At 55.1% G+C, this 24,939-nt stretch overlaps 1 protein-coding gene across 1 annotated transcript in view; it reads right to left on the minus strand.

The window, feature by feature from the left end:
- Positions 1–24,939, minus strand: part of SND1 (staphylococcal nuclease and tudor domain containing 1) — a 475,599-nt gene that overhangs the window by 175,113 nt on the left and 275,547 nt on the right. Inside the window, exon 15 of the mRNA XM_045027292.1 lies at positions 8,659–8,800. Coding sequence (XP_044883227.1) covers positions 8,659–8,800 — 142 coding nt within the window. The remainder of the gene's footprint in view (positions 1–8,658; positions 8,801–24,939) is intronic.

Consider the following 24,939-nt stretch of genomic DNA (forward strand, 5'->3'; position numbering starts at 1 on the left):
AAATCCTGCAGCACATGCCCAGCGCAACCTGGGCTCTGCAGCCACGGAGGAACTTCGAGCCACACTGTCATGGACACAAGGCCCTGCACCCCTGACTTCCTGCGATTCACCGGGACTCTCAGCCAGCCAGTCAAGCAGAAGGTTTATTTAGACGACAGGAGCACAGTCCCAGACAGGTTTTGCAGGATCCTCCCCAAGTAGGTCCATCTTGGGGCCCCAGGGGCACCACAGCCACGTCTGGGCTTCCCTCCATTCCCCAGGCAGCTCCTGAAACTCCTCTCACTCTCCAGCATCTCCTCCCCCCCAGCTTCCCGGGCAGAGGTGTCACCTGGCCTCTCCCCCTTCCTGGGTTCTCACTTACATGCTCAGGTCTCCTCCCTCCAGCCAGTCTCCCATCCCCCAATGCAGAGCGTCCTCCCAGGCCAACACCCCCCACTCAGCATTCACAGCCCCCAGTAAGAACAGTCCCAGTTCTTCACACACAGACCTGCCCTCTCCAGCTACTGAACGACAGCGACCCCCCCGCCCGCCCACTCCACCCTGCTGGAGCACACAGGCCCTAGCAGAGAGTCCCTGGACCCTCACTGTCCGAGCCACAAAAGGCTGCAGAGCAGAACTCCAGCGTACTGCCCACTCCATGCCCTGCACAGTGGCAGCAGGAGGGGCCCTTGGTGCTGGCTCTGGTTCTTACTATCCTAGTAGCTCCTGAGATCCGCTTGGCACAGCCCACCCGCGAGTGACGCAGAATCCTTGCCCCACAGTGCTCACAAGATTGGGGGTGGGGGGTCGCTATACCCAGGGAGAATCAGTGACGTGCCCAAGGCCACCCCACACAGATCCCTGGTGCGTTAGCCGGCAGACCAGCCTTCTGCTGCTCGGGTTCCCTGAGCCTCTCAGAACTTCTCAGGTGGGGTGGGTCTCTAGCCACCTGCTAATTTCAGGGGCCCAGAGAAGGTCAAAGACAGCAGCAGCAGGGGAGCGAGGAAGAAAGACCCTGCTCCTCTGTCAAGCGTCAGCTTTTCAAGGGCACAGATTGCTCTCCATCTCCCGGATAAAAGGACTGAAAGCAGGTTAAGGCTGTAAATTTAAATCTATCCTGAAAATTTCTTCCTCTGGCAGAGGCGAGAGCCAGAGTCTACAGAACCCTCCTGTCTGTGTGACGCCTGTCTATTTATTTATGCGCTTACTGAATTTTTCATAACTGAGTTAAGAACGATCAGTGTTCAGGGTTATCCTTTGTACATGGTTATCACCATAGAAACAAGAACAAGAGAGATAAACACAGCCCCACATTGTCTCCCATTGACGGAGCCAGGAGAACACAGCAGGGGAGGCGGGAAGCTCTATGCACTGCAACTTGCACAATAATCAAGTACCCTGAAGTCAACAGTGCTGGAGAGGAAGAGCTGGTCCCATCCACGGGGACAAAGGGTGTGCGGCAGCCTCTTCTGGTTATTTGTACCTGCTGCCGCTACCACCCTGCTAGGCCGCCAACAGAGTCTGGTAGCTATTAATAAAGGCTCCACGGCATTTGGGAAGGGCTATAGACGGGTTAAGTATTAGTTCTGAAATGGACCAGTAATAGGAGTTCTTAAAAAAAAAAACCACAACACTGTTCAGCGTTTTTGTAGGACCTACAGGAACAATAAAAACTCTCCCTTACCTTTCCATGCAAATCCTGCAACATTAGTGACTGCAATAGGTTCCAAGCAGTCAGTGATGCTGGTGCACAAGCTAGAAAATGAACCAGCTTTACCAGGGCAGGAACGTCTTGCTTCTAGCTTCTGGAAGAGGGATGCGCACAGAACACATTGGTGGTGTGTCCGTAATTCACCGGGCAGCCCCCGAGCCAATCAGCGCTCAGTGCAGAGGGAACTCCGTGCTCATCCTATCCCCAGGCCGGTTTTATGGAACAGCTTCCCTCTGCCAATAGCCCTCCCCAGAAACTGGAGATTCTTGGGAACTGGGGGTGATGGGGGCCTCGGCCCTGTGACAGTAATTGGGCTACGTATTTACCCTCGTTGCGAGCTCAGTGCAAAGAGTGCAGGAACGTTCGTAAGATGTCACGATAACCAATAGCAACACGTGTCGATGGGAAAACGTACGAAGGGGCAAAAAAGCCAAATTAGCCCAAACAAAACGGCCTCCAGATATAGCCCAAGGACTGAGTCACGTTAGAAATCAGTGACCCAAAACCGGGACAGGAAACTAGGCCTAACTGGCAGACAGTGTAACGCGGAGATGGGTTGTTCCACCCATCACCTGTCGGAGAAAAACTCACGCGTGTACAGATTCCAATCATTTAAATACCTGCAGGTTTTAGGACCATAATGTACGTACATGTAATATGCTGGGGTACCCTTAGGGGGTGAGGTGGAATGTTTAGACTGGCCCTCCCCCATTTTCCAATCACACAAACAGAGGCGGGTGCCCTGTCCGCACTAACGGCTCAAACTGAGGATCTCTCCCTACAGGGTACTCACACAGGAGAGACTAACGAGGATGACCACGACTCTCCTACACCTCCCTTCAGCAAAGAGCGTTGGCTAGTCTCTGGGAGACGGCGCAGCTTACTCTGATTGCATCCAGTGAGATGATCAGACTGTCAGTAGCCCACACGGAAGGGAAAGGGGAGGGAAGATGGGTTCACACACTCCTAGACCCAGGCAGCTTCCTTGCCGGACTATGCCAGGCCGAGTCAGCCCACCATGGGTCGGATCTCCTAAAGATCCACTAGTTACCGGGCTTGTGTTAGAGCAGTCCTGATCATGAGCTTCCGCTTCACAGGGTACTCTGGGCGTCTTCCGGTAACGATCACTCACACTGGTGTACACACACACACACACACACACACACACACACCAAGGCCTCTTTTTTTCCCTTTTTTTCTTCTTTACTTTTTTTTTTTTTTTTTTAAACCACGATGCATCTTTACCTGGTCCGGACCAATACCATGAGGCGGTATGACAACCCCTCTTGAGGCGGTAAAAACCCCTCAGCACCGGTGCATTCTAATGCATTTACCTATGCATTACCTTATGCATTACCTTGTTGGCCAACTCAGCAGTTCCCAATACTGCTATAAACTAACCTTTTTTTGGGGGGGGGGGGGGCTTTCCCCAATACCACTCTGCATCTGATCTTGCTGCACAGTCAATAAGTTCAGATGGCGTGAGCCCAACAGAGACAGACGTCCTCACGGACAGTCCTCCTCCGACACCCCAATAGAGATTTCAAAAGGTCTCTTACCTCTACTGTGGCGCCATGGGGTTCGAAGGGGAACGATCCGTAGTAGCCGTCTGTGGGTCCGTGGGCGTTGCCATCCCGGACGAGCCCCCAAATTGTTGGAGAAAAACTCAGTTCTCGCTTTTTGTTTGGGTGCAGCAAAATCAAATACTTTATTCTTTCTCTAGTAATTACAATAGAGGGAGGGAGTGCTCTAGGACACAGGGTCGCCCCAGTCCCGGCCAGGTCTCTCAACTGGTAAAGAATTACAGCAAGCATTTATACCTTTGTTACAGACAATAACTAGCAATAATACAGACAATAATGAGCAACAACTGCATTTTGTTTATACATAAGCCATCCTGCTATCTTATTTTTCTCACTCCTAGAAGACACCAGCCTGCATATTTGGTTATCAGTACACGGTCGTAATAACTTTGTACACAGTTCTTTTCCTCTCGCCTCACACTATCCTTGCTTCTACAAGTCTCACGTCATTAGGGTTACAGCTGGCCTAACTCTTGCTAACTGACTGACATGCATTAAAATTCCCTTCAAATCTTTGTTAATTCTTTCCCTGCTTCCACACACCCCTTTTTGGGTCCTTACAGCAAGAGGCTTTGGGGGAATGAGACAGATGAACAGACAGAACCTACTGGAGTGAGCTCCACCATCCTGGCTGCCACCCCCCACCATCGCCTGGGACCGTGGGCCTTTTCCCTCCCGATCCTGAGTGGTGGCCAGAGAAAAGGACCCAGCTGACATCGCCACCCCTACCGGCTCCGGCTCAATCCCAACCACCACCCGGGATAAAACAGGATTGGACTTAGCAGCAGCAGCCGCCCCAGCCCTTCTCAGCTAACGTCATCTCTTCTCCCCAAAAGGAGAGTTATCACTGGCTTTCTACCATCGCAGAGACTGGCAAACAGGGGCCTTTTCCTTCCCCAACTCCCTCCAGCGAAAGGGAAAGGGGACCCAGGAGGCTGTTACAGGAAGAGCTTTACTCAGCATTTTACATTGCACGGGCTGTAGCTGGTTTTCCTTGTTTTCTGTACCCGTTACAAAGGGGAACAGGCTGCTCTGTGGTGCGTCTGCCATGGTGCGAAGCAGGCGGAGGTCCCTGCTTGTGTAACACTGGGCAGTGACTGGGTTATGTTAGCACCTTAGCCCAGCCATTCCCTCAAACCCAGCAGGTTTTCAGGAGACTCCATGCTGTTTCCACAGCTGGTGCAGCTGCACTGGCAGGAGTGCTGGTGTAAACATGCTGGGTCGCCAGCCCTGCTCCGAGCAGGGGCACATGAGAGGTGGCTACGCCTGCCAGCCGCTGCTGTGCACAGAGGGTACATCTCCACCACACGCTCCTTTTGGCAGCACAGCGTGCGCGCACATTACACACATCCCTAGTACAGTGCACTGAGGCACCACTACACGCCCCTTGGTGGGCGGAGCTGAACCTGCCCCGCCCCCTTGCCGGAAGTCCCGGGGCGGGGCAGGGCCTATAAAAGGAAGGCTCTGCAGCTCAGTTGGGCCGGAGCCAGCGGAGGAGACGAATGCCTCTGCCCTGCTGCGGCACCAGGAGCCGAAGCTGGGCCAGGCCGCACCCTGCCCCCAGAGGAGACAGACCCAGAGGAGCTCGAGGACCAGTGGCCACCAGAAATACCAAACCCCAGGGAGGTAGGAGGATGCCCAGGGGCAGCTGACGACGGGTTGGATACAGGGCTGACTGCTTCTGGGTCAGCTGGATCCCTGCCAACCCAGGGGCGGATCACTCTGCCGCTGTTAGGGCCCTGGGCTGGGACGCGGTGGAGTAGGGGGGTGGGCCCGCATCCCCCTGCCACTACCCAGTTTAGGCCGGTGCTTCTCGACTCCCCCCCTCCCCCCACTAGCACCCCAGACTCCCCTCTCTGGAGCCCCTAGACTGTGTGGGTGCTCATGCCTAGCTGGACCCCGAGACTGGGTGTGTTTGCTGGCTGCGGAGCCCACAAGCTGAAGCGAAAGCCTGCTCCCTGCTCTGCCCCACCCACAGGGCTAGAGCTACTGACTGGGTGTGTTTGCCGGCTGCCTCAGGCCCGGAGGCTTAGGCTACGGCCGGCTATCAGCCCCGCCCCGCCGGCTAGGGCCCAACTGTACATTTTTGTCAGCCCAGCTGAGAGGCTGGGGGCTAAAGACTACGTCAGGCACTGCCCCACCCACGGGTAGGGACCAGAGCCCCAGACTATTGTGGTGTGTTTGCCTGTTAGCCGGGCCCAGAACCACAGACTGCATATGACCTGGCCCAGCCCTGCCAGTGTGGCCCGAGCCCCAAGACTACCGCCCCCGACAACGAGGCAGAGTGGCCTCCTCCCCAGTGGAGAGCGAGGGTACAAACAGGGAGAGCAAGGACACGCTTGTGCCAACGTACCTGGAGAGGTACCTATAGGGCTCTTCTCGCCCAGCCGGTGCCTCCCATGGCTACTGTGCTATTTCGAGCAGCCGCAGTGAAAGACTCCAGCAGTGGGGAAAGGCTCTGGCAGGAGGCAGGCAGTGGGAAAGGTGCCAGCAGTGAGGAACCTGCCTTTCACTGCGCCAGGTACCACCCCTACCCTACATGCCGCCACCACTGGGGTGCAGTGGAGACAGCCTCTGGCACCCCCAGGCCGAGCTACCTAGTGCCAGGCTGGAGGTTCGTAGCCCTGGGAGAGGCCTGGCTTCAGTCAGAAGTGGGGCAGAGGGATGAGGACAAGTGACCCGAATCAAAGCCAGACGGGAGATTCTGAATTACCCAACATGCTCCCCACCAAAAACGTAAGGTGCACAAACCCCGCTCTGTACGCAGAGGTCTGGGCCATCTGCCGCCCCCCGTGAGTACAGCCAGGGGTCCTGGGCATCCCCTCTACCAGGAGAGTCATAAACACATTCAGCTTCACACACCGGCGCCTGGGTTACGCTGCCCCAGGGCCAGACAGACAGCACCTAGGTACTGCAGAGGAGCCCTACCTGTGTCCGGCCATCGATCACCCTGGGGCTGGCAGGAAGAGCCATTCCTAGCACAGAATTTGCAGCTCCCACAGATTCCTTTCAAACAACCCCTGAGGATTCCCGAGGGCTTGTCCGGCACAGAGATGGGAACTTGGGCCAGGGAGACAATTGGATGGCTACCGCAGAGAAACCAATCTCCTAGCACACAGTTCGCACCGGAGCCGGCGCCCAGGCCAGGGTGCAGGGCAAAGCATCCCAGAGAGTTTGTCCAGCCAGCCATATGCTCGGCCACAAGAACCTCAGGTCCAGGATGTATCCATGTGCGGCAGAGGCACAGGGAGCCCAACAGCTTGCAAACAGCAACACCACCCCCTCAAACACATCCCCCCGGGACACCGAACACCTGCGAAGCCAGGAGCAGAGGCGGCCGGCAGAACAGGGCCCAGAGCTCCCGGCACTGAGCTGCAAGCAGCTCAGAACCGTTGCCTGATTTACAGAGGGCTTTTAGGATACAAGGGCCACAGCTGTTTTCCCAACACTCCACTGTAGCTACCGGCTAATACATTTCACATCTGGTCAGCTCACTGCTCAATGAGATTCAGGACCCGACTCTGGGAGGGCTGCAGCAGACACACCAGCAGCCTGCTGGGAGGCCACGGAGTGACCCCGCTACCACTCGGACTCTGCCTGAACCGCTCCGAGAGCTGGCTGGAGAATAACTTGGTTCCATGGAGACCAAACAGAGCAGTGTCACCATGGAGCCGGTGACGTCGGGGCACCCGAGAGGAGCCGAGACCAGCGGGGCATGGGATACTCCCCGCCGGCCTGGCTGGGCTCCGTAAGGACATCCCTCACCTGGAGGAGAGCCCCAGTGCGGCGTTTTCCTTCCACAGGGAGCCTGGGTCACGGGAAACGCCCAGATTTAGGCCCCAGGCAGAGAAGTGTGGAGGGATAAATAGAAGTGTTAATCAAACAAAGAGCTGAACCGGAGCCAGCTGTCTTGCCTTCCTCCTCCATCATGACTCAAAGGCTCAGCTGCCCATGCCACGTGGGATCTCCCTGGGGACCGGCGGAGGGAAGAAAGCCGAGGTCTGCTTGTAGGCCAACGGCCAGGACTCCATGACTGCCTGCCAGTGACCCAGAGACCCCTCTCTGCACCCTGGCAGGAGCAAGGGAGGATCTCCAGTGAGAGCAGAGCTGTGCAAACAAGCGCTGGGGCGTGTGTGGCCCCGGCGCCGGGATTCAGGCAGCTCAGCACTCTCGCCTCGGCAGAGCCCGCAGCCATGTCTGATTAGGGCGCCCCAGCTCGATTAACCCCTCTAGAAGGCACAGCAAGTTGCAGAGTGATCATTAACTTCACATGCAATGAGAGAGACGCTCAACAAGAACTGACAGTGGGGGAAGCAGCTGTGATCTCGGGCCCCGTATCCTGCAGCGAGACGCACTGCGGCCTGTGACTCCATCTACCTGCCCAGAGAAGAGTCGGAGGCGAGGGGAGGTGGTTCCCAGAGCCTGGCAGGGAGGAGGAGACCCGGGGCAGATGGCAAACCCAGCTGCGGCCAGGCGAGACTCATCACCCAAGAGAGCTGTGTGAACGAAGAGGCAGAGCAGACTGCAAGGAAAGGCGCTGCCTCACCCGTAACAACACAGCCCCTCCAGGAGGCAGCAAGCCCCAAGAAAGGCACCTTTTACTGCTCGTCAGCGGGGAGGAAACGAAGCGTTTGGCTCCTTGAGCGCATAAACGAACATTGTTCCCAGCACATGGCTCGTGGCTGCGCTTTCCGGGAGAGATGAAGGCACCGGACAGACAGAGCTACGTGTGTATGGAACAGAGCAGAGTAGCTGGCTCAGGTACCGGGGCCGCCAGGAGGGGGCCGGGCCAGGGTTCAAACCTGGATCCTCCCCTGTAGGAGGCAGCGAGCCATGGGAGGTGGAAGAAAGCAGGCTCTGGGCTGGAGATAAGTCGGGGGGGGGGTCCCCTAGAAACACTGGCCCAGGGCCAAAGCAGGCACTGGGGAAGGAGAGCCTCTCCACCTGGAAGGGCACCAGGCAGGCTGACACAGCGCAGGACATGTGGCCGAGGGGCAGGAAGGCGCGAGACCTGGGTTAAGTGCTGCTCACTCCCCTGCACACAAAGGGCCGATGCTGGCACAACCCCAGGGATGGAAGGGGCCCACAGCAGCGTGGGGAGGGGAGACCCCGGAGGGAGCGTGCACTCTGTGCCCTCCTGGCCTTAGGAGAATCACTCAGATCAGTCACTAAGGGATGGACACATGGACTGGGGACCTTCCCCCATTCCAAACACTTCTCGCGCTGCGGCATGGCAGGCCTGAGAGCTCCCGTGCGGTGAAGGGAGACAAGCCATGCCCCCGCCGGGCACCGCAGCTCAAGGGCAGGCTGAGCCGCTGCCCGCCCAGCAAGGGACCGACACAGCACGGGCACAAGCCCACACCCGCAGACACGAGGCTGGCTCACCTGCTAGCAGGAACGTGATAAGGCAGGTTTCCTTTGGCATGTACAGCTTGAGCCGAGAGCCACTGAAGACGTACTCCACCACCGCCTCGGAGCGGCCGGCCCGCTGCAGGAAGGGCAGGAACTGCTTGGCCTTCTGGGTGTCCTGGGAGGGCAAGAAAGGAGAGCGAACGTTTGAGGCCGAAGGTGCGAGGGGGAACCCAGGCCCCGTGGGACAAGGCACAGCGCCCTCCTGTCAGCCAGCTACACAACCCCCAGCCGGGGCCGGCGAGGGATCGAACCCGGCCTTGGCCTCCAAGCACAGGCCCCTGCCGCTCAGGCCAGAGGGGCTGACGAACCTGGGGCCACCAGCCAGAGGGGACGGCGGCACTTGGCCCATAACGAGTCACCATTAAGTTGGGGCTTGGCCTGTTCAGTGCTGTACCTGGCTGGCTGGGAGACTCTCCCTGGGGAGCACAGCGCTGCCCGGTGCGAGGTGGAGAATCTGCTCCAGGGAGCCACGCCCTGCCCCCAGCCCCAGGCAGATGGTGGGGTCAGCCCCGGCATGCCAGGTAGCCCCTCGGGCAGGGAAGGGGAGAGCTGAGTTTCCTGGCAGGGCAGCACTCAGGTACTCCTGCCCGGCACCCACTCGAACGCCCAGCTGCACGCAGGCTGCGAGCAGGGCCAGGGCCCAAACCCCACAAGGCCTGGTGCTGCCCTGCACAGCCCCTTATCTCACTGACAGTGATTCGAGTCCCCGGCGCGACCACCTCTCCTCCACCCGCCCAGCAGGACAGGCAGCGGGGAGCCGGGCTGGCCTCCACACAGGGGTCTCCAAGGCCTTGTCTCCACGGACACGTCCATGGTTTAGCTGCCCTTCGCCCGCCCTGGCCTGGGACTCTTCCATTTGGATCCTTCCGGCTTAGCTCCAATCCCTTCCCAAGAGACACACGCTGCATGGAGAAAGGGCAGCTCTTCCCCCGGACCGGGAGGCCTGGGGCTGGGGCTACACCGGGATAACAAACTGGTTTAAATGCACCCGAGTTTGTACGGAAAATCGTTCCTGCATAGACAAGGCCTGAATGCAGCCTTGGAGCTGGGCTCCCGTAGCCTCCTTCCCCAGCTGACAAGGCTGCTCGGGTCAGGTCTCTGAACCTGCTCTGGCAAGCCAGGCAACAGCACCCGAGAAACACCTACGGGCCCTGCCAGCTATGGGGCAGCATCTGGGCACGAGTGGCTGATGGTCCTGAGGGAGTCCCTGCTGAAATCAGCCCCAGGAGAGACCAGCCGCTCAGACGATCCATGGAGCACTGAGGGCTGAGCAGATACCAGTACTGTCCATGTGCTCCCCCATCCGTCTGTCTCTACCTGACATCTCGTCTCATACTCTGATGAGGCGCTCTCTGGGGCAGGGGCTGGATTTTCATCCTGTGATTGTACAGCACCTAGCACAATACGGGCCTGGCTCCCGGGCGCTATGCTAATGCAAATCATCACCAACAATGCTCAGTTATCTACCTGGCCTCACAGTCTGCATGCCTGGATCCAGGCAGCTCCCTGTGACCGTGGCACAGCACCTGGCCTTCCTCAAGGAAGGAGCTTGTGTCTCAGGACCTCTGTGCTGCAAGAACACGCTCTTTCTGTCAGGCTCAGAGCCACCCACGGGTTCCCCTCCCCACCCATCACGCGAGATGCCCTGTTTAAGACACTGCAGCAAGAAGGCAGGTGCCAAAATCCTCGGCGGCTAGCTCCCCCCTGCCCGGCTAGCTCCCCTGCCCTAGGCAGTTCCACTAAATCCCGCCTATTCAAGCATTGCTGCAGGTGGATAGGAGAGATGCCAGCTGACCCAGAACACCCAACTCCAGCAACCTCTCACCCCCCCGTTAAATAGAACCTGGTGCCAACGCAGCCCCCGGCAGAGCAGCAAGTGCTTCCCTTTCGCAAGGAATCCTGCCGCACTTTGCTGCCTGCTCCGCGCCTAGCAACAAGCCACTGTACATAAATGAATGCATATTGGTTAGTGAAAAGTCAACGTGCCAGGAGCAAGGGTCGGTGGTGGTGTAGGGACCCTGAGTGCTTGGGGAAATGCGGCAGCACCACACTAATGCCTGGCACGCTTTCATTAGACAGGCCCAGACATTGAGGGAGGGCTCAGAACGATATTTACAGTAATGGGATTCAGTGTTCTTTCAAATGGACCCATCACAGCAGAAACAGCAGGAAGACAGTCTCCTCCCAGCTCACTGCTGCTTTCCTTGAGAGAAGCCAGAGCAGATATGCAGCCTAAGTTCGTGGAAAATTCCCACATGCCCAACTTCCCTCCCCAACCCAGAACGGAGCAGAGGCAAACAGGACAAACATCCAGCAGGTCAGAAAGCACCAACAGAGTAAGACCATTTCTAAACAGGCTTAAATCTCAGGCCATTATTCATAGGCTGGGCCTATAATTTGGGAAAGCATTACCTAATTGATTATCTCAAATCGCTAGGTTATTGACTTATTTTGAACCAGAGTCCTTAGCCAAAAGCTGAGCAATCTGTACATTTCAGACGCAAGACACTGAACGTCACGGGCTTCTGATTTATTTCACCCAGAAAAAAAAGCTGTTCCTAAAATAAAACGCAGCCAGGTGGCTTTTTATTTCACTGTGTCCTTAATTTAGAAAAATGAACAGCAAAGGAAGGGAAGGGAAAAACTAGCTGCAGCCAAAAACTTTCTTCCCTTCAGTAAAAGCTTGGATCTAGTTCACTGAAGGGCTGCCTGACCAGACTGCTAAAGCAGAGACGTACATAGAAACTCACTATATCACAGAAATAAAATCAATAGGATGTTCCCAAGATCCGGCCCCACCGCTGAACGGCTTGCACTGCAGAAAAGGACTTACTGCGAAGGAGCAGGGGCATTCAAAATGCCATGTTTTATGGCAAAGGTTAGAGCAGAGAGCTCGCTGCTCCAGCTATGGGACTTGAATGTAAATTGGAACCAGCTCCCCGACTCGGAAACTCATTATTTCCAGCGCAGTCAGCGAGCGAAAAGAAATGGCTATCTGCATACGTTCCTTAGAGCAGAGTGCGAGCCAGGCTGCGATTACACGCCCGCGTGTCACTCCGGGAAAATTAAGTGGCAAGGGGAGAGTGGGAGCAGTGCATACATTGACAACAGCCGAATCCCGACTGACAACATGCGTCCGCACCTCTCAGACTCTCATTAACAGGACGCGACCTGCAGCATTTCAGATGTGACCCAAAAAAGAAACCAAGGAGGGACTGGGCCATAAATCTTTGGAGCGGAGCCTCCGCCCCAGGACAGCAAGAGGTGCTTTGGCAGCGGCATGGCAGATTAGACTTGAAGATGGGAAGAGAGGCGAATATCATGGCCCATCTGGAGCTGCCGATCCCCGGGGGCGCACGAGAAGCGATGACAGCGTCCCAGCATGAGAAGGAGGCAGCTGATGCCAAGCTAGGCAATAACAGTGATTTGCACTCCAGCCGTACAGCAGCTCACCAGAGAGGAAGGATGGCCCAAGGGTTAGAGCGCTAGCCTGGGATTTGAGAGATTTGGCTTCAATTCCTTGCTCCACCACTGACTCCCTGTGAGGCCCTGGGTGAGTCACTTAATCTCCCTGGTATAATAGCACGGAGGGTAAATGCACTGAAGCTTGTGTGACACTCAACTGAAGGGGCTAGAGAAATACGTGTGAGGGACCAGAGGGCCTTAGAGTGCGGTACAGACACTGAACCGTGTGGGAGCCCAGCTCCCCTGCAAACGGGGCCAGAGAGTCACACCGGGAATCAATGACAGCCTGGATTAGAACCCAGGATCTTGACTCCAGACACTAGACTACACAGCCTATAAGCCGCCTCACTAGCAAACCGCAGGGGGATGTGGAAGAAGCTGTCTGGGTTCCCTCGACTTGGGCTGGAGGAGTTCTTCAAGGATCTGACTCAGGACTGTTCCCATTTCGATATGTTCGTTGATGCCTTGGCACAAGAAGCAGGAAAGCGCTAATGAAACGTGCGGGCGACCCCATGTTGGCAGGCATCGTCAATACAGAGGAGGATCAGAATATCGTACAGGGCGGCCGTGAAGCCTGGCGTAACAACAATGGGATGAAATGTAAGAGCACAAAGTGCAAGGGACTAACAACAAGAATGTCTGTTATAAGCTCAGGGCTCATTGGGTGACAGCCACAGAGGAGAAGAGGCCTTGGCATGTGGGTCGATCACAGACCATGACAAGCCACCAACGTGAAGCAGCTGTAAAACAAGTAAGTGCAATCCTTGTGTGCATTAGGCGAGGGAAGTGTTAATGCCATTGGATAAAGCACTGGTGAGCCCTCCTTTGGAATACCGTGTACGGTTCATCAGCAAACGGAAAGGTGCAGCCGAGACCTACTAGGATGACCCGGGGAAGGGAGCCCTGTCTTATGAGAGGAGCCTGGGAGAGCTTGGCTTGTTTGGCCTAGCACAATGCAAGCTGAGAGGGGATCTGACTGCTCTCTACAAATACAGCAGGGGTAGACACTGACGGGAAATGGAAGAACAGAGTGTTTTGCATTCGTTTCCCCCCAGCAGCAAACTGTCCACACACACAGATGAAGCTGTCAGTTCAGTAGGTACCAATCTTACCAATAACCAAAGCATTCCCAGGTGCCGTAAGCTTGAGATTCCAGCTGTGGAACCTGGACCCATTCCACATGTCAAGTTCTTGCCGCTCTCCGAGGGCTAGAGTACTGGAGCTGCCGTCCTTCAGGACAAAGTAAAAGGACAGAGGGATAGAAAGCTGGCTAGATCATCGGGCTCAGTGGGTAGTGATCAATGGCTCCATGTCTAGTTGGCAGCTGGTATCAAGTGGAGTGCCCCAAGGGTCGGTCCTGGAGCCAGTTTTATTCAATATCTTCATTAATGATCTGGAGGATGGCATGGACTGCACCCTTAGCAAGTCTGCAGATGACACTAAGCTGGGAGAAGTGGTAGATATGCTGGAGGGCAGGGATAGGATACAGAGGGACCTAGACAAATTAGACGATTGGGCCAAAAGAAACCTGATGAGGTTCAACAAGGACAAGTGCAGAATCCTGAACTTAGGATGGAAGAATCCCATGCACTGCTACAGACTAGGGACTGAGTGGCTAGGCAGCAGTTCTGCAGAAAAGGACCTAGGGGTTACAGTGGACGAAAAGCTGAATATGAGTCAACAGTGTGCCCTTGTTGCCAAGAAGGCTAACGGCATTTTGGGCTGTATAAGTAGGGGCATTGCCTGCAGATCGAGGGACGTGATCATTCCCCTCTATTCGACACTGGTGAGGCCTCATTTGGAGTACTGTGTCCAGTTTTGGGCCCCACACTACAAGAAGGATGTGGAAAAATTGGAAAGAGACCAGCGGAGGGCAACAAAAATGATGAGGGGGCTAGAGCACATGACTTATGAGGAGAGGCTGAGGGAACTGGGATTGTTTAGTCTGCAGAAGAGAAGAATGAGGGTGATTTGATAGCTGCTTTCAACTACCTGAAAGGGCAGCAAAGAATCCTGTGGCACCTTATAGACTAACAGACGTTTTGCAGCATGAGCTTTCGTGGGTGAATACCCACTTCTTCGGATGCAAGTACCTGAAAGGGGGTTCCAAAGAGGATGGAGCCTGCTTTGAGCAGGGGGTTGGACTAGATACCTCCTGAGGTCCCTTCCAACCCTGATATTCTATGATCCTACGATCCGCTCCCTTTACACTGTGCTTGCCATGCACCCTGCAACACTGGCCATTGCAACCGTTTTCTTCCACAGCTTGGCTCTGAGATGCAGAGAAGAGTGGCCGAGCAGGGCATTTAGAGGAGCCACAGACGGGGCTCCAGTTTGTTTGCCATCTGCCTGGCACGCAATTCCAATAGGAACCTGAGGCTGAACCAGGCGTGCAGGCCGGTTAAAGCCCTCCCACTTCCTGGGGCAGCACAGGTTTTATCGCCATTTCTTGGTGCTGTAATGGAGGCTCAGATCACATCACTTCTCTCTGCATAGCTCTTTTCATCCCGAGACAGCCTAGAGTTCAGTATTATGGCCATGGAGAATCTTACAGGAGAGGGTCAGAGACGCACTAAGGAAAGGAAAAGTGGAAGGAGCTGATGAGCCACAGGAACACCGGACGCTGCTCCAGGTGGCAGGAGCTGCAGAGAAGCCTCTTGTGCCATGACTGCCTCCGGCAGAGAGAAGGGCCAGCACTCAGTGGAGCAGACAGAGAAACACAGCTAAGTTCCACATGGGTTTAGAATCACAGGCCCATTTGCCTCAAATCTGAACTCGGGGCCTAGGCCATGAACTTTGCAAGGGCTTTTCACAGGATGCTCAGGCTTCATTAGCAAGCTCAGAGAGTTGCAATGTGTTCTGACTATGCAGCGAGGACTGGCACCCCTGTGCCCCATCCCAGGAAACACAACCTGCGCCTGGCACCCAGACGAACCGCCTCATCCACGGGCGCATCGTGCATCTGCTGGGAAAGGAGGGGGACCTGGTCCCCCTCCTTTCCCAGAGTCACTGGATCGTTTTGTTCGTACTTTGCAGGCCCTGAGCCTCTGTTGGGCAGACAGACACAGGGAGGCAGAGCGACTGGCCTGCTGTTGCGTGGTGAGTCAACGCCCAGACCCCTGGTCTACCCACGAGGTGAATTCCAAAGCTGGGGAAGGGTAATTCTAATCTACACTGCACTGCGGCCAAGAGACGGAGGAGCCCAGATCCCAGGCTGCCAATGGCACATTCCGAAACCCCTCTGCCACTTTGTCGCTTGTGCATGTTGGGGGTTGATTTTCCAATCTGTATCTGCCTTTTATCTTCATTTAGGATTTTACCCTGTGTCAAAATTCCCAGGCGCTGCTCTGGAACTGCTCCCCACCAAGCCAGGCAGGACTTTCGGGAGCCTCCTCTCCCTTGGAGCAGACTGTCTGCAGGGCAAGAAGCTCCCACGGCTTCACCTCCTGGGTCTCTCCTGGGAGCATTCAGCATCCTCTGCCCCTCTGTGCGCTTCCCACAGCGAGTCCACCCAGGCGGGGTCCTGGGGAAGCCACAGGGTCCTGCCCCCCCACTGCGCAGTCAGACGTGACTCTCAGCCAGCCAGTAACACAGAGGTTTATTCGATGACAGGAACATGGGCTAAACCAGACCTTGTAGGTACAGAGAACAGGACCCCTCAGCCGGGTCCATTCTGGGGCCCAGCACGGCAGACCCCCACATCTGCCCTCACTTCCTGTCCCCAGTCAGCTCCCAATTGAAACCCCCTCCAGCCTCATCTTCTCTGCTCAGCTCCTTTCCCGGGCCAGGAGGTCACCTGACCTCTGTGTTCTCCCCCACCTTTAGCATCCCCTTGCAGGGGGGCAGGGCCTGGCCATTAGTTGCTGGGCGACAGAGGATCGGCCAGAGCTGAGGCCCCCCCACAGTATTCAGAGGAAACATTAAGAACAGTCCCACTTCGTCACACCCTGCAGCCCATCACCATAGTATCCGGCCTAAAGCTGGGCAAAAGTTTTCAGCAAACAGTAAATTTGTCAAAAAATGCATTTTGAGGGGCACTAAAACTATTCACAAATTTGGGTCAAGTTTATCAAATGGCTTTGACTGAAACACACTGAAAAAGATTCAGAAATGTCCATTCAAATCAACATTTTCGTTTTGAAATGTCATTTCCATTTGCCATTCCACTCCAAATGTTTTGTTCAAACACCAATAAATTATTTTGGTGTTTTTATTTCAGGAAGAAGAAACTTGAAAAAAATTCAATTTTGGGTGAAAACAAATGGAATTCCCAGTTTGCAGGCACACAAGTATCTTTTTGTTCAGCTCGAATCAGACTGCCCGGATCCTGCCTTTGAAAGAAGGAAGCTTCACGCAGAAGCAACAACTAAAGCGCTCTGAATGCCGCTCTGAAGGACCACGTGCTGGAAGTCACCTTTTTGAGCCAGCACTACCCAGAGGATGAGATGCTTCGATAAGCCTAAATCACACCTCCTTGTTGTTCTTGACTAGAGCGCGCCTCTGCTTCCACCTCTGCCAGCCTTAAAACACGTGCCTGGAAACTTATTTCACAGCTGTGCAGTCAAGGAGTTAATACAACACATGTAACCACAATCTGCAAGCAAAGAAAAAAATTCATTACCCAACTATTAACCACTTAGGTTTAACGTATGCAAATCTAAAACAGAAGCTGCTAATGAAGGCTACTAATTAGTGGTAATCACCATACAGTCACAGTTTGATTAACTTACAGAAAAAATGAGCTGGAAAACAGAAAAGTCCCACCATGGGTTGAACTTTCCCGCTACTCCCCAGAAGGGAGGGGGGGGGGGTTTATTAAAGTCCCCACATTTCCCAGCTTCGCTTAGGAGAGCGGCTCTAGCGGCTCAGGCGAGCGGATCCTGCCTGGAACACAAGACTCTGCTGACTGGCAAGCGCAAGCCAGCTGCCATCAACAACTAAAATAAGCAGCAGTGTTCAAATATTCTTGAGAGTGACCTTAAAATCCACACAGATTTGCATAGCACAAAGCAGGCTCTTCTCCGAGAGGGGAAGAGACAGGCAAGCGCTGATCGTTAATGTGGAGAGTGGCAATTACTGCACGGTAAGCCAGAGAGGCAGCAGCAGCAGCCGCCTGACACCAAAGTGACAGATTACGACTCACTTCCCAAAGCTTCCGTTAGGACAGCTTTCAAAGTCTTATTTCTTTTCGGCTTGGCGGTGCAGGCGCTAATGGAGAGGGAGCAGCGCTCTTCATAAATCGCACTCCAGTAAGGGAGCCAGGGACCCGAGAGGGCACACAAATAACAGGCATTTTTAGCAGGCAGATTGTTAGCGGGGATTCAGGCTGGTTCGATTTCCTTACGTCGAGGTTACAGCAGGAGCAGCCGCAATCAAAGCTCCACACATCCCAAACCCAGCTGGGCTCCCGCGCTACGGCAAACCTTCCCCCGGGACTTGCAGCACTCGCGCAAATCCTGCAGCACGCTGCACGTTCCTCAGCGGCTGTCAGGAAATTCAAGAACAGTGGGACTGCTTTGGTTTTTTAAAACCTAATGAGATATGGACGAGAGCAACGCCATCAGCACCACATTCCTGGGGTTATGTTAATATTAAACATCCACGTTACACCGGTCCCAGCTTTTCACTGGGCCGCAGAGTTGTATACTCATGGGGCTACATGGAAAGAATAGCTGTCAGGGAAGGACGCCGGCTCAGATGTGAGCCAAATGTACTTCTGATTGGGGTCTAAATTAATTGTATCCACTCAGGGAAAAGACATGGCCATCACTGAAGGTAGATCAATGAAAGCCTCTGCTCAGTGTGCAGCAGCAATCCAAAAAAACTAACAAGCGGTTCAGCTGGAGAAGGAACAGGACACAGACTATCCCATACATAATGGTGTGGTTCCAGTCAGCCCGTCTCCAAAACACTGCAGAGCCAGGGGTTCAGAGACTGATGGGAACGATCAGTGAACTGGAGAAATCTCTGCTCAGAGGGGAGACTGAAAAACAGGAATGTTTATCTCAGAGGGGAGATCAATGTGTGCGCGCGCGCGGGGCGGGGCGGGGGAGATCATCTATAAAATAATGAATGGGAGAGAGAAGGGAGATCAGGACTTCCATCCACTCCATCTCATCACACAACAGCCAGGGGACTCTCAATAACTCAGAAAGGTGGCAAAATTCAAGTAGACTGATGAAGGGCAATACTTTTTCAGAGTACAGAGCCTGTGGAACTCTCTACCACAATATGTCACAGAAGCCAAGAAATCTGCAGGATTCAAAGGGACGGGACATGCAGGAAGATACTAAGCACAGCCAGAGTTACCTGAGTTTGTTTACAAGAGCTTGGGAAGCACTATAAACCCTCCTGCTGCAGAGCAGCAGCCAAACTAAGGCTGGTCTGGGGGGAAGGGGAGGAGAGAGAATCAATCTAAGTTACGCAACATCAGCTACATGAATAGTGTAGCTGAAGTCGATGTACTTAGATCTACTTACCGTGGTGTCTTCACTGCGGTAGGTCGACTGGTGATGCTCTGTCCACTCTGCCTATGCTTCTCGCTCCGGTGGAGTACCGAGTAGACAGGAGAGCACTCAGCGGTCGTTTTATCGTGTCTTCACTAGACAGGATAAATCGACCCCTGCTGGATCGATCGCTCCGGAGGTAAGTATAGACATGCCCCAGCTATTGGGGGTCAGGGGGAAACTTTTCCAGTGCAGGCTCTCTCTTCACTGCCCACTAGGGGGCCTCTTGCACCTCTCTCTGAAGCTGCTGGCACTGGCCGCTGGTGGAGCCAGGTGGCTGGGCTGGAATCTTGGCCTGATGCCGTCGGGCGCTTCCTATGCTTCTGTATATTGGAGGCATCCGTGACCAAGTCCACAGAAGGGGCCAGTGATATGGAGGAGATCCCTATGCAAACACTGCACAGTGCCTAGCACGCTGGGGTCTGAGGGGCTCCCTGCAGGTCTGTCACCATGGGTGGGGGGATCTCAATTGCTCCCCTCTGCCAGTCAGGACTGATGGAGGCCTCCCGGGGTGGATGGAGTTATGACACCTCCACCAGTCCCAGGAGCACACTGCATATCCAGGCTGCTTTGCCTGGCTGATCATGTCTTGATCACCCCTCCGCCCCGGGGGAGCTGGAGATTTCTGGAGAATTCAGGAAGGCGGATTTCTCTTGGTTTACCCTCGGCCAGGAGCATGACTGAGGGTATGACTGGGCTGGGGTGGGGGGGATGGGCGGTGCACCCGATCTGGCCTGCACTAAAGAGCAGGACTTTGAGCACTTTGGGGAAAAAGTGTCTGAGCAGCTGTACCCTTCTCTCCAGGCCTGGGCAGAGGGGTGTGTTCTCGCTGTGCCAGCCAGCTGACCCAGGAGGCAGACCCGGCTGCACACATAGCACTCACACTTCAAGGCGACCCCGGAGGCTGGCTTGGCATGGTTCTCGGGCGCTGGAGACTGGACTTTCCGCACGGGGGCCTGATGCCGAGAGCCAAGGCGAGCGGGGAATTCCCGGGGACTGAAATGCAGAGCATCAAGCATCCTCTCTCTGCCTGGAAACTCCCAATCCTGGGCTGCTGGTGATGGCATTCAGTGCTGCACCCCGACGTTTTTCCTGCACCTGGTACAACTGACGTGTCCTCACTGTAAACCCAGCAGGGACAGAGCCGCTGTGGAGCGAGGGCAGCCAGCCCCCTTGCAAGCACTGCTCAGCCAGCAGCAGAGCAGGCCGGGCTGCTCCCACACGCGGGCAGCAGTCTGGGCCACGGGGACTCCCCTGCACCAGGAGGGAAGCAGCGTGATGGGAAAGCCGGCAGCCGAACATCCACTGGGCACCAGTTTAGCTGCAGTGCCAGTTCAGCACAGGACTGCTCAGTGCTGGTGGCTCGGCATTGGGCTCCCAAAGCCTTTGAGAAGGGAGGAAGAGGGGAAGCTGCTCTAAGGATCCACCCAGCTGTCTTGCTAAATGTGTTCCCACGTGGGCCCATGCCAAGCCAGACACTGGGTTCCCCCTCTCGCGTTGTGCTCTGCACCTTCTGAAGGAGACAAGCAGAGACCTTCCCTCCCCCTCAGCTACCGTTAGCTCCCGCGGGCCCTGCAGAAAAGCATGCTGCGGCGGCTTCCTTCTTAGGAACACAAGTGTTCCCAGACTGGGTCAGACCAGTCGCTCATCTCTGACAATGCCCCGTACGAGATGCTTTAGACTCTTAGAGGAAGGTGGACAGTGAACGGACAGGCGATAATCTACCCCGGGAGAGTCCCCCCCCCCCAACCCCTCCAAAACTCGGTTCGAATAGACCATTGTTACTCTGGCTAGGCTTGGTACCCATACAATGTCCAACTCCCTTGGATTCTTGCCAAACTCTTGGCCGCGGTGACATCATGTGGCAGTGAGCGCCACAGACTAGTGGCACATAGTGTGAAAAAAACATGCCCTCTGATCCGTTCTGAATTTGCCTCCTTTTGGTTTCATTGCATGTCCCCTTGTCCTTGTGTCATGAGACGGGGAGAAGAGAAGTTCCCAATCTCCTTTCTCCAGACCAGTCACTATTTTATGGATGTATGTCCCCTCTTATTCGACTCCTCTCTGAGGTAACAGCCTCAATCTTTTTAGTCCCTGTCAAGAGGAGAGCGTCGCCAGGCCCCTGATCACTCTGGTCACTGGTCTCTGAAGCCCCCTAGCCCTGCACCATCCTTTGGAGATGAGGTGGCCAGTGCCGCACAGAATAGACTCACCACTGGCTTACAGAATAGCATAATAGTCTCTCTAATCTCCATCCATTCCTTACACATCCTCTCCCCCTCCACAGCCCGTTCACTCTGCCTCTCCACATCTGACACACCCGGGAGCAGCTGCCACCCCGGCTGAGGCCCTGACTCAGAAATTGAAGTAGCTGGGGAAAGTGGGGGAGAAGAAAGAAAAGAAGGGCTCAAACCCAAGGACGCGCCAGCAGTAAGATGGGAAAACGCTTGCAGCCAATGCTGGGCTCGTTCCAGGGCAGGGGAAGAGCAATCAGAGCTCCTAGATCACCGGAGGAGGAAGCCCCAGAAACCCTATGGACTCTGAAGGATACTGGGGGGAGGAATAAAGGGTTTGGGGGCCCCACTGGGGAGACTTTGCTGCTGGGGATGGACTCGGGATTGAGGCGCTGGAGTGAGGACCGTCTCTCCTACAGGTTCCTGTGTGACCCTGGGCCAGTCACGTCCCCTCTGGCCCTCGGCCTCACCATCAGCATTGCGGGGATAACAGCCCTTCATCTGTCCGGTCTAGTTACCCTGTAAGCTCTTTGGGGCATCTGTACTGTACCTACCCCAGGGACTCTCCATCCCGCCGGAGGCCTCTAGCGCCATTTTGACACAAACAAATGACAACGAGAGTGAATTCCAGACCAGACCGTGACATGCGGAGGGGGCTGCAAGGCGGTTTTGACCCAGGACCGCTCCGGATTGCGTGCGATTAGGAGACCGCGCCTTGCGGTAGGTAACCCGTCAGTCGGACGGAGAAGCGATTAGGCAGAGCTCTGTTTTACACTGCTCCGCAGCGCTTAGCTTGGGACTTGGTGACAACACACGTCCATCTCCGATAAGACCTTCATTCACAGCGTGCCCCCAGACACGCTCAGCTGCATTGTGTCCTCGGCCAAAGGGGGCTCCCAGCACAAGCCTATTCACGCCGGAGAAGGTATTGCTGCACAGAGCAAGACTCAAGGACATACAGATTTTCCAGCGCAGACGGCACTAACGCATGACACCACACGCAATTAAAATCCACGCATGCAGACACTGCCACTGTCCTGCTGCTGCCAGTCCCGGAGTAAGGACAGGCGAGCGGGCCAGGAAACCAGGTGCACTGCGCTGGGATCCAGCTGCAGTCAGACCGCACTTAACTAATCCAGCCATAACTTGTTACATGAGTGGGCGAGTGAGATGCTGTGGCCTGCGTTGTGCAGGAGATCGGACTAGACAATCATAATGGTCCCTTCGGCCCTTAAAGTCTATGATTCCATGATTCTATAGGCAGCACTAATCATCTTGCATTGACACAGCACCTTTCCGCCCCACGGATCCCAAAGCACTTTGCAACTATCCATCCCCACCTGGATGGCAGCCACTTCTGGGGCGGGACGCAGCAGCTGTGTAAAGCACAGGTTTCGGCTAGGATTTAAGGGCGACTCTTGAACCCAACTAAAACGCCAGGGGAAATGTAGGAGGACAGGCCAGTCCACATGACACTCCCCCAGGTCCTAAGTTTAGGGCTAGAGGATCCTCAACAGCACCTGGGTTTTATGCTGCATCCCAAAAATGCAGCACAGCAACCCCAAAGCACTAGGCTCGGGGCAGCACTACCTCCTACTGGACGGGCACAGCCTGCAGAGTCACCAGCTGCATATTGCTAAGAACGCTCCGTGCCAGGGCTAATCCAACTGAGGGCCATCAGAACGGCTCCTCCACCGCGGGAGCTGGATCAGCCTGTCTGAGGCAGGGCTCCCCACGCACACAGCCTGGGCGCTTGGATTGTCAATATATCCCTAGCCCAGAAAGACCTGGTGTGACAAATCTCCACATCAGCCATTCAGGCACAGCAGGAGAGCCAGGCCCATGGGGCGCGTGGCTGTGGGTACACCCCAGTCCCCCACCCAGCCTGGATGGGAGGGACCTAGTAATGTCAGGGTTAATCTCAGCTCGTTTAAAAGAGCGTTTCTAGCCCTTTTCTGTGCAGAGCGCCTTGAAAATCTTGCAATCACAGACCAGCCAGCCTCACTTCGATACCCGGAAAGATGCCGAACAATGATTAAACAATCAATGTGCAAGCACCTGGAGGACAACAGGGTGATAAGGAACAGCCAGCGTGGATCTGTCAAGAACAAGCCATGCCAAACCAACCTCATTTCTCTTTTTGAGAAGGTTACTGGCCTAGTGGATGGGGGGAGGGAAAGCAGTAGCCCTGGGACAGCTTGATGTGAGTAAGGCTTTTCACACTCTCATAAGCAAACTAGGGGAACGCAGTCTAGATGAAATGATTATAAGGCGGGTGCACAACTGGTTGAACGCACGTACTCAAAGAGTAGCTATTGCTGGTCCACTGTCAATCAGAGGATGTATCTGGTGGGGTCCCACAGGGCTCAGTCCTGGGTCTGGGACCATTCAGTATTTTCATTCATGACTTGGATACTGCAGTGGAGAGTAGGCTGATCAAACGTGCAGATGAGACCAAGCTGGGAGGGGCTGCAAGCACTTTGGAGGCCAGGATTAGAATTCACAATGACCTTGACAAATTGGTCTGAAATCAACAAGAGGAAATTCAGTAAGGACAGATGCAAACTATTACCCGTGAGAAGGAAAACTCAAATGCACAACTCCGAACTGGGGACTACCTGGCTAGGTGGCAGCACTGCTGGAAAGGAGCTGGGGGTTCTAGTGGATCACAAGTTTAATGCGAGTCAACAATGTGATGTAATTGCAAAAAAAAAAGCTGGTATCATTCTGGGGTGTGGTAACAGGACTTCATATGTCAGACACAGAAGGTGACTGTCCCATTCTGCTCAACACAGCTGAGGCCTCAGCTGGATACCGTGTCCAGTTCTGGGAGAAACACGTTAGGAAAGATGTGGACAAATTGGAGAGAGTCCACAGGAGAGCAGCAAAAACGATCAAAGGTTTAGAAAACCTGACCTACAAGGAGAGGTTAAAAACCCCGGGCATGTTTAGTCTTGAGAAAAGACTGACGGAACCCGAGAACAATTGTCGCATGTTACAGCCTGTTATTAAAAGGACAGGGATCTCTGTGCCCACTGATGGTAGGACAAGGAGCAATGGGCTTAATCTGCAGCAAGGGAGAGTTAGGTTCGATATTAAGAGAAACTTTCTAACTCTCTGGGTAGTTAAGCCCTGGAGCAGGCTCCCAAGGGCGGATGTGGCTGGACAAACCCGTCAGGGCCGGGTTAGGGTTACCTGGTGCTGCCTCAGCGCAGGGGGCTGGACGATGTGACCTCTCCTGGTCCCTTGCAGCCCCCCATTTCTGGGATTCTGTGAGTGTGTGATCGAAGCAGGCGCACTGCTGGGACTGGGAGCTGCTCGACATCATGGGTTCGTCGTCATTCACCCCACCCAAAAGGCACCCAGCATCTGCCTTCGGGATCCAGGAAATCCAGACCCTCCATTCTGGGATGGGACGTCCGGGCCAAGGAATGGCTGACGGCAGCGCAGCTCCGGGCCCCCACAAGCTGTGTCCCAATCACGCCAGGCTCCCTTGCTACCTGCCTGTGGACAGGAGAGGCAGCCTGGTCTCGCGGGCTGACAGCAGCCTCGACAGTACCCCTGCCCCCCGCCAGCCGGTTTAGTAATGGGACCTTGCCACTCGCACAGAGCGCCGGGAGCCCTCCTACGGCCGTGACAGGATGAGCCTAGGAGAAGGCAGGTTCCAGTGTTAACCCTCGCAGACCATGCTGACTGCAGACTGGCCCCCGGGGAGGGCCCGGGGCTATCCCTCTCCTTCAGAGGGAGACGCGTTGCTCAGGAAAAGCCGGCCTTTCGTTTGAATGCTTGAGCACTAGCACAGAAGGCTCTGCAGGAAGCGAATCCATCCCGCTGTGTGCACTGCTGGCGCCTTCAGCTCCAGACCTACTGAGTTTCTCCAAGAGACGGTTCAGAGGAGAGGTGACCCCAAAGGACCTGGCTGGGGAAAAGAGGCTAGCAGACGGCTCTTCTCTCCAGCAGACAAAGGTTCTGGAGCCAATGGCTGGAAGCTGTCCCTAGACAAACATCCTGGAAATACAGTGAAAATTCTTAGCCTGGAGGGGAATTAG

Source organism: Mauremys mutica, chromosome 1, assembly GCF_020497125.1.
Source record: "Mauremys mutica isolate MM-2020 ecotype Southern chromosome 1, ASM2049712v1, whole genome shotgun sequence".
Classification (NCBI taxonomy): domain Eukaryota; kingdom Metazoa; phylum Chordata; order Testudines; family Geoemydidae; genus Mauremys; species Mauremys mutica.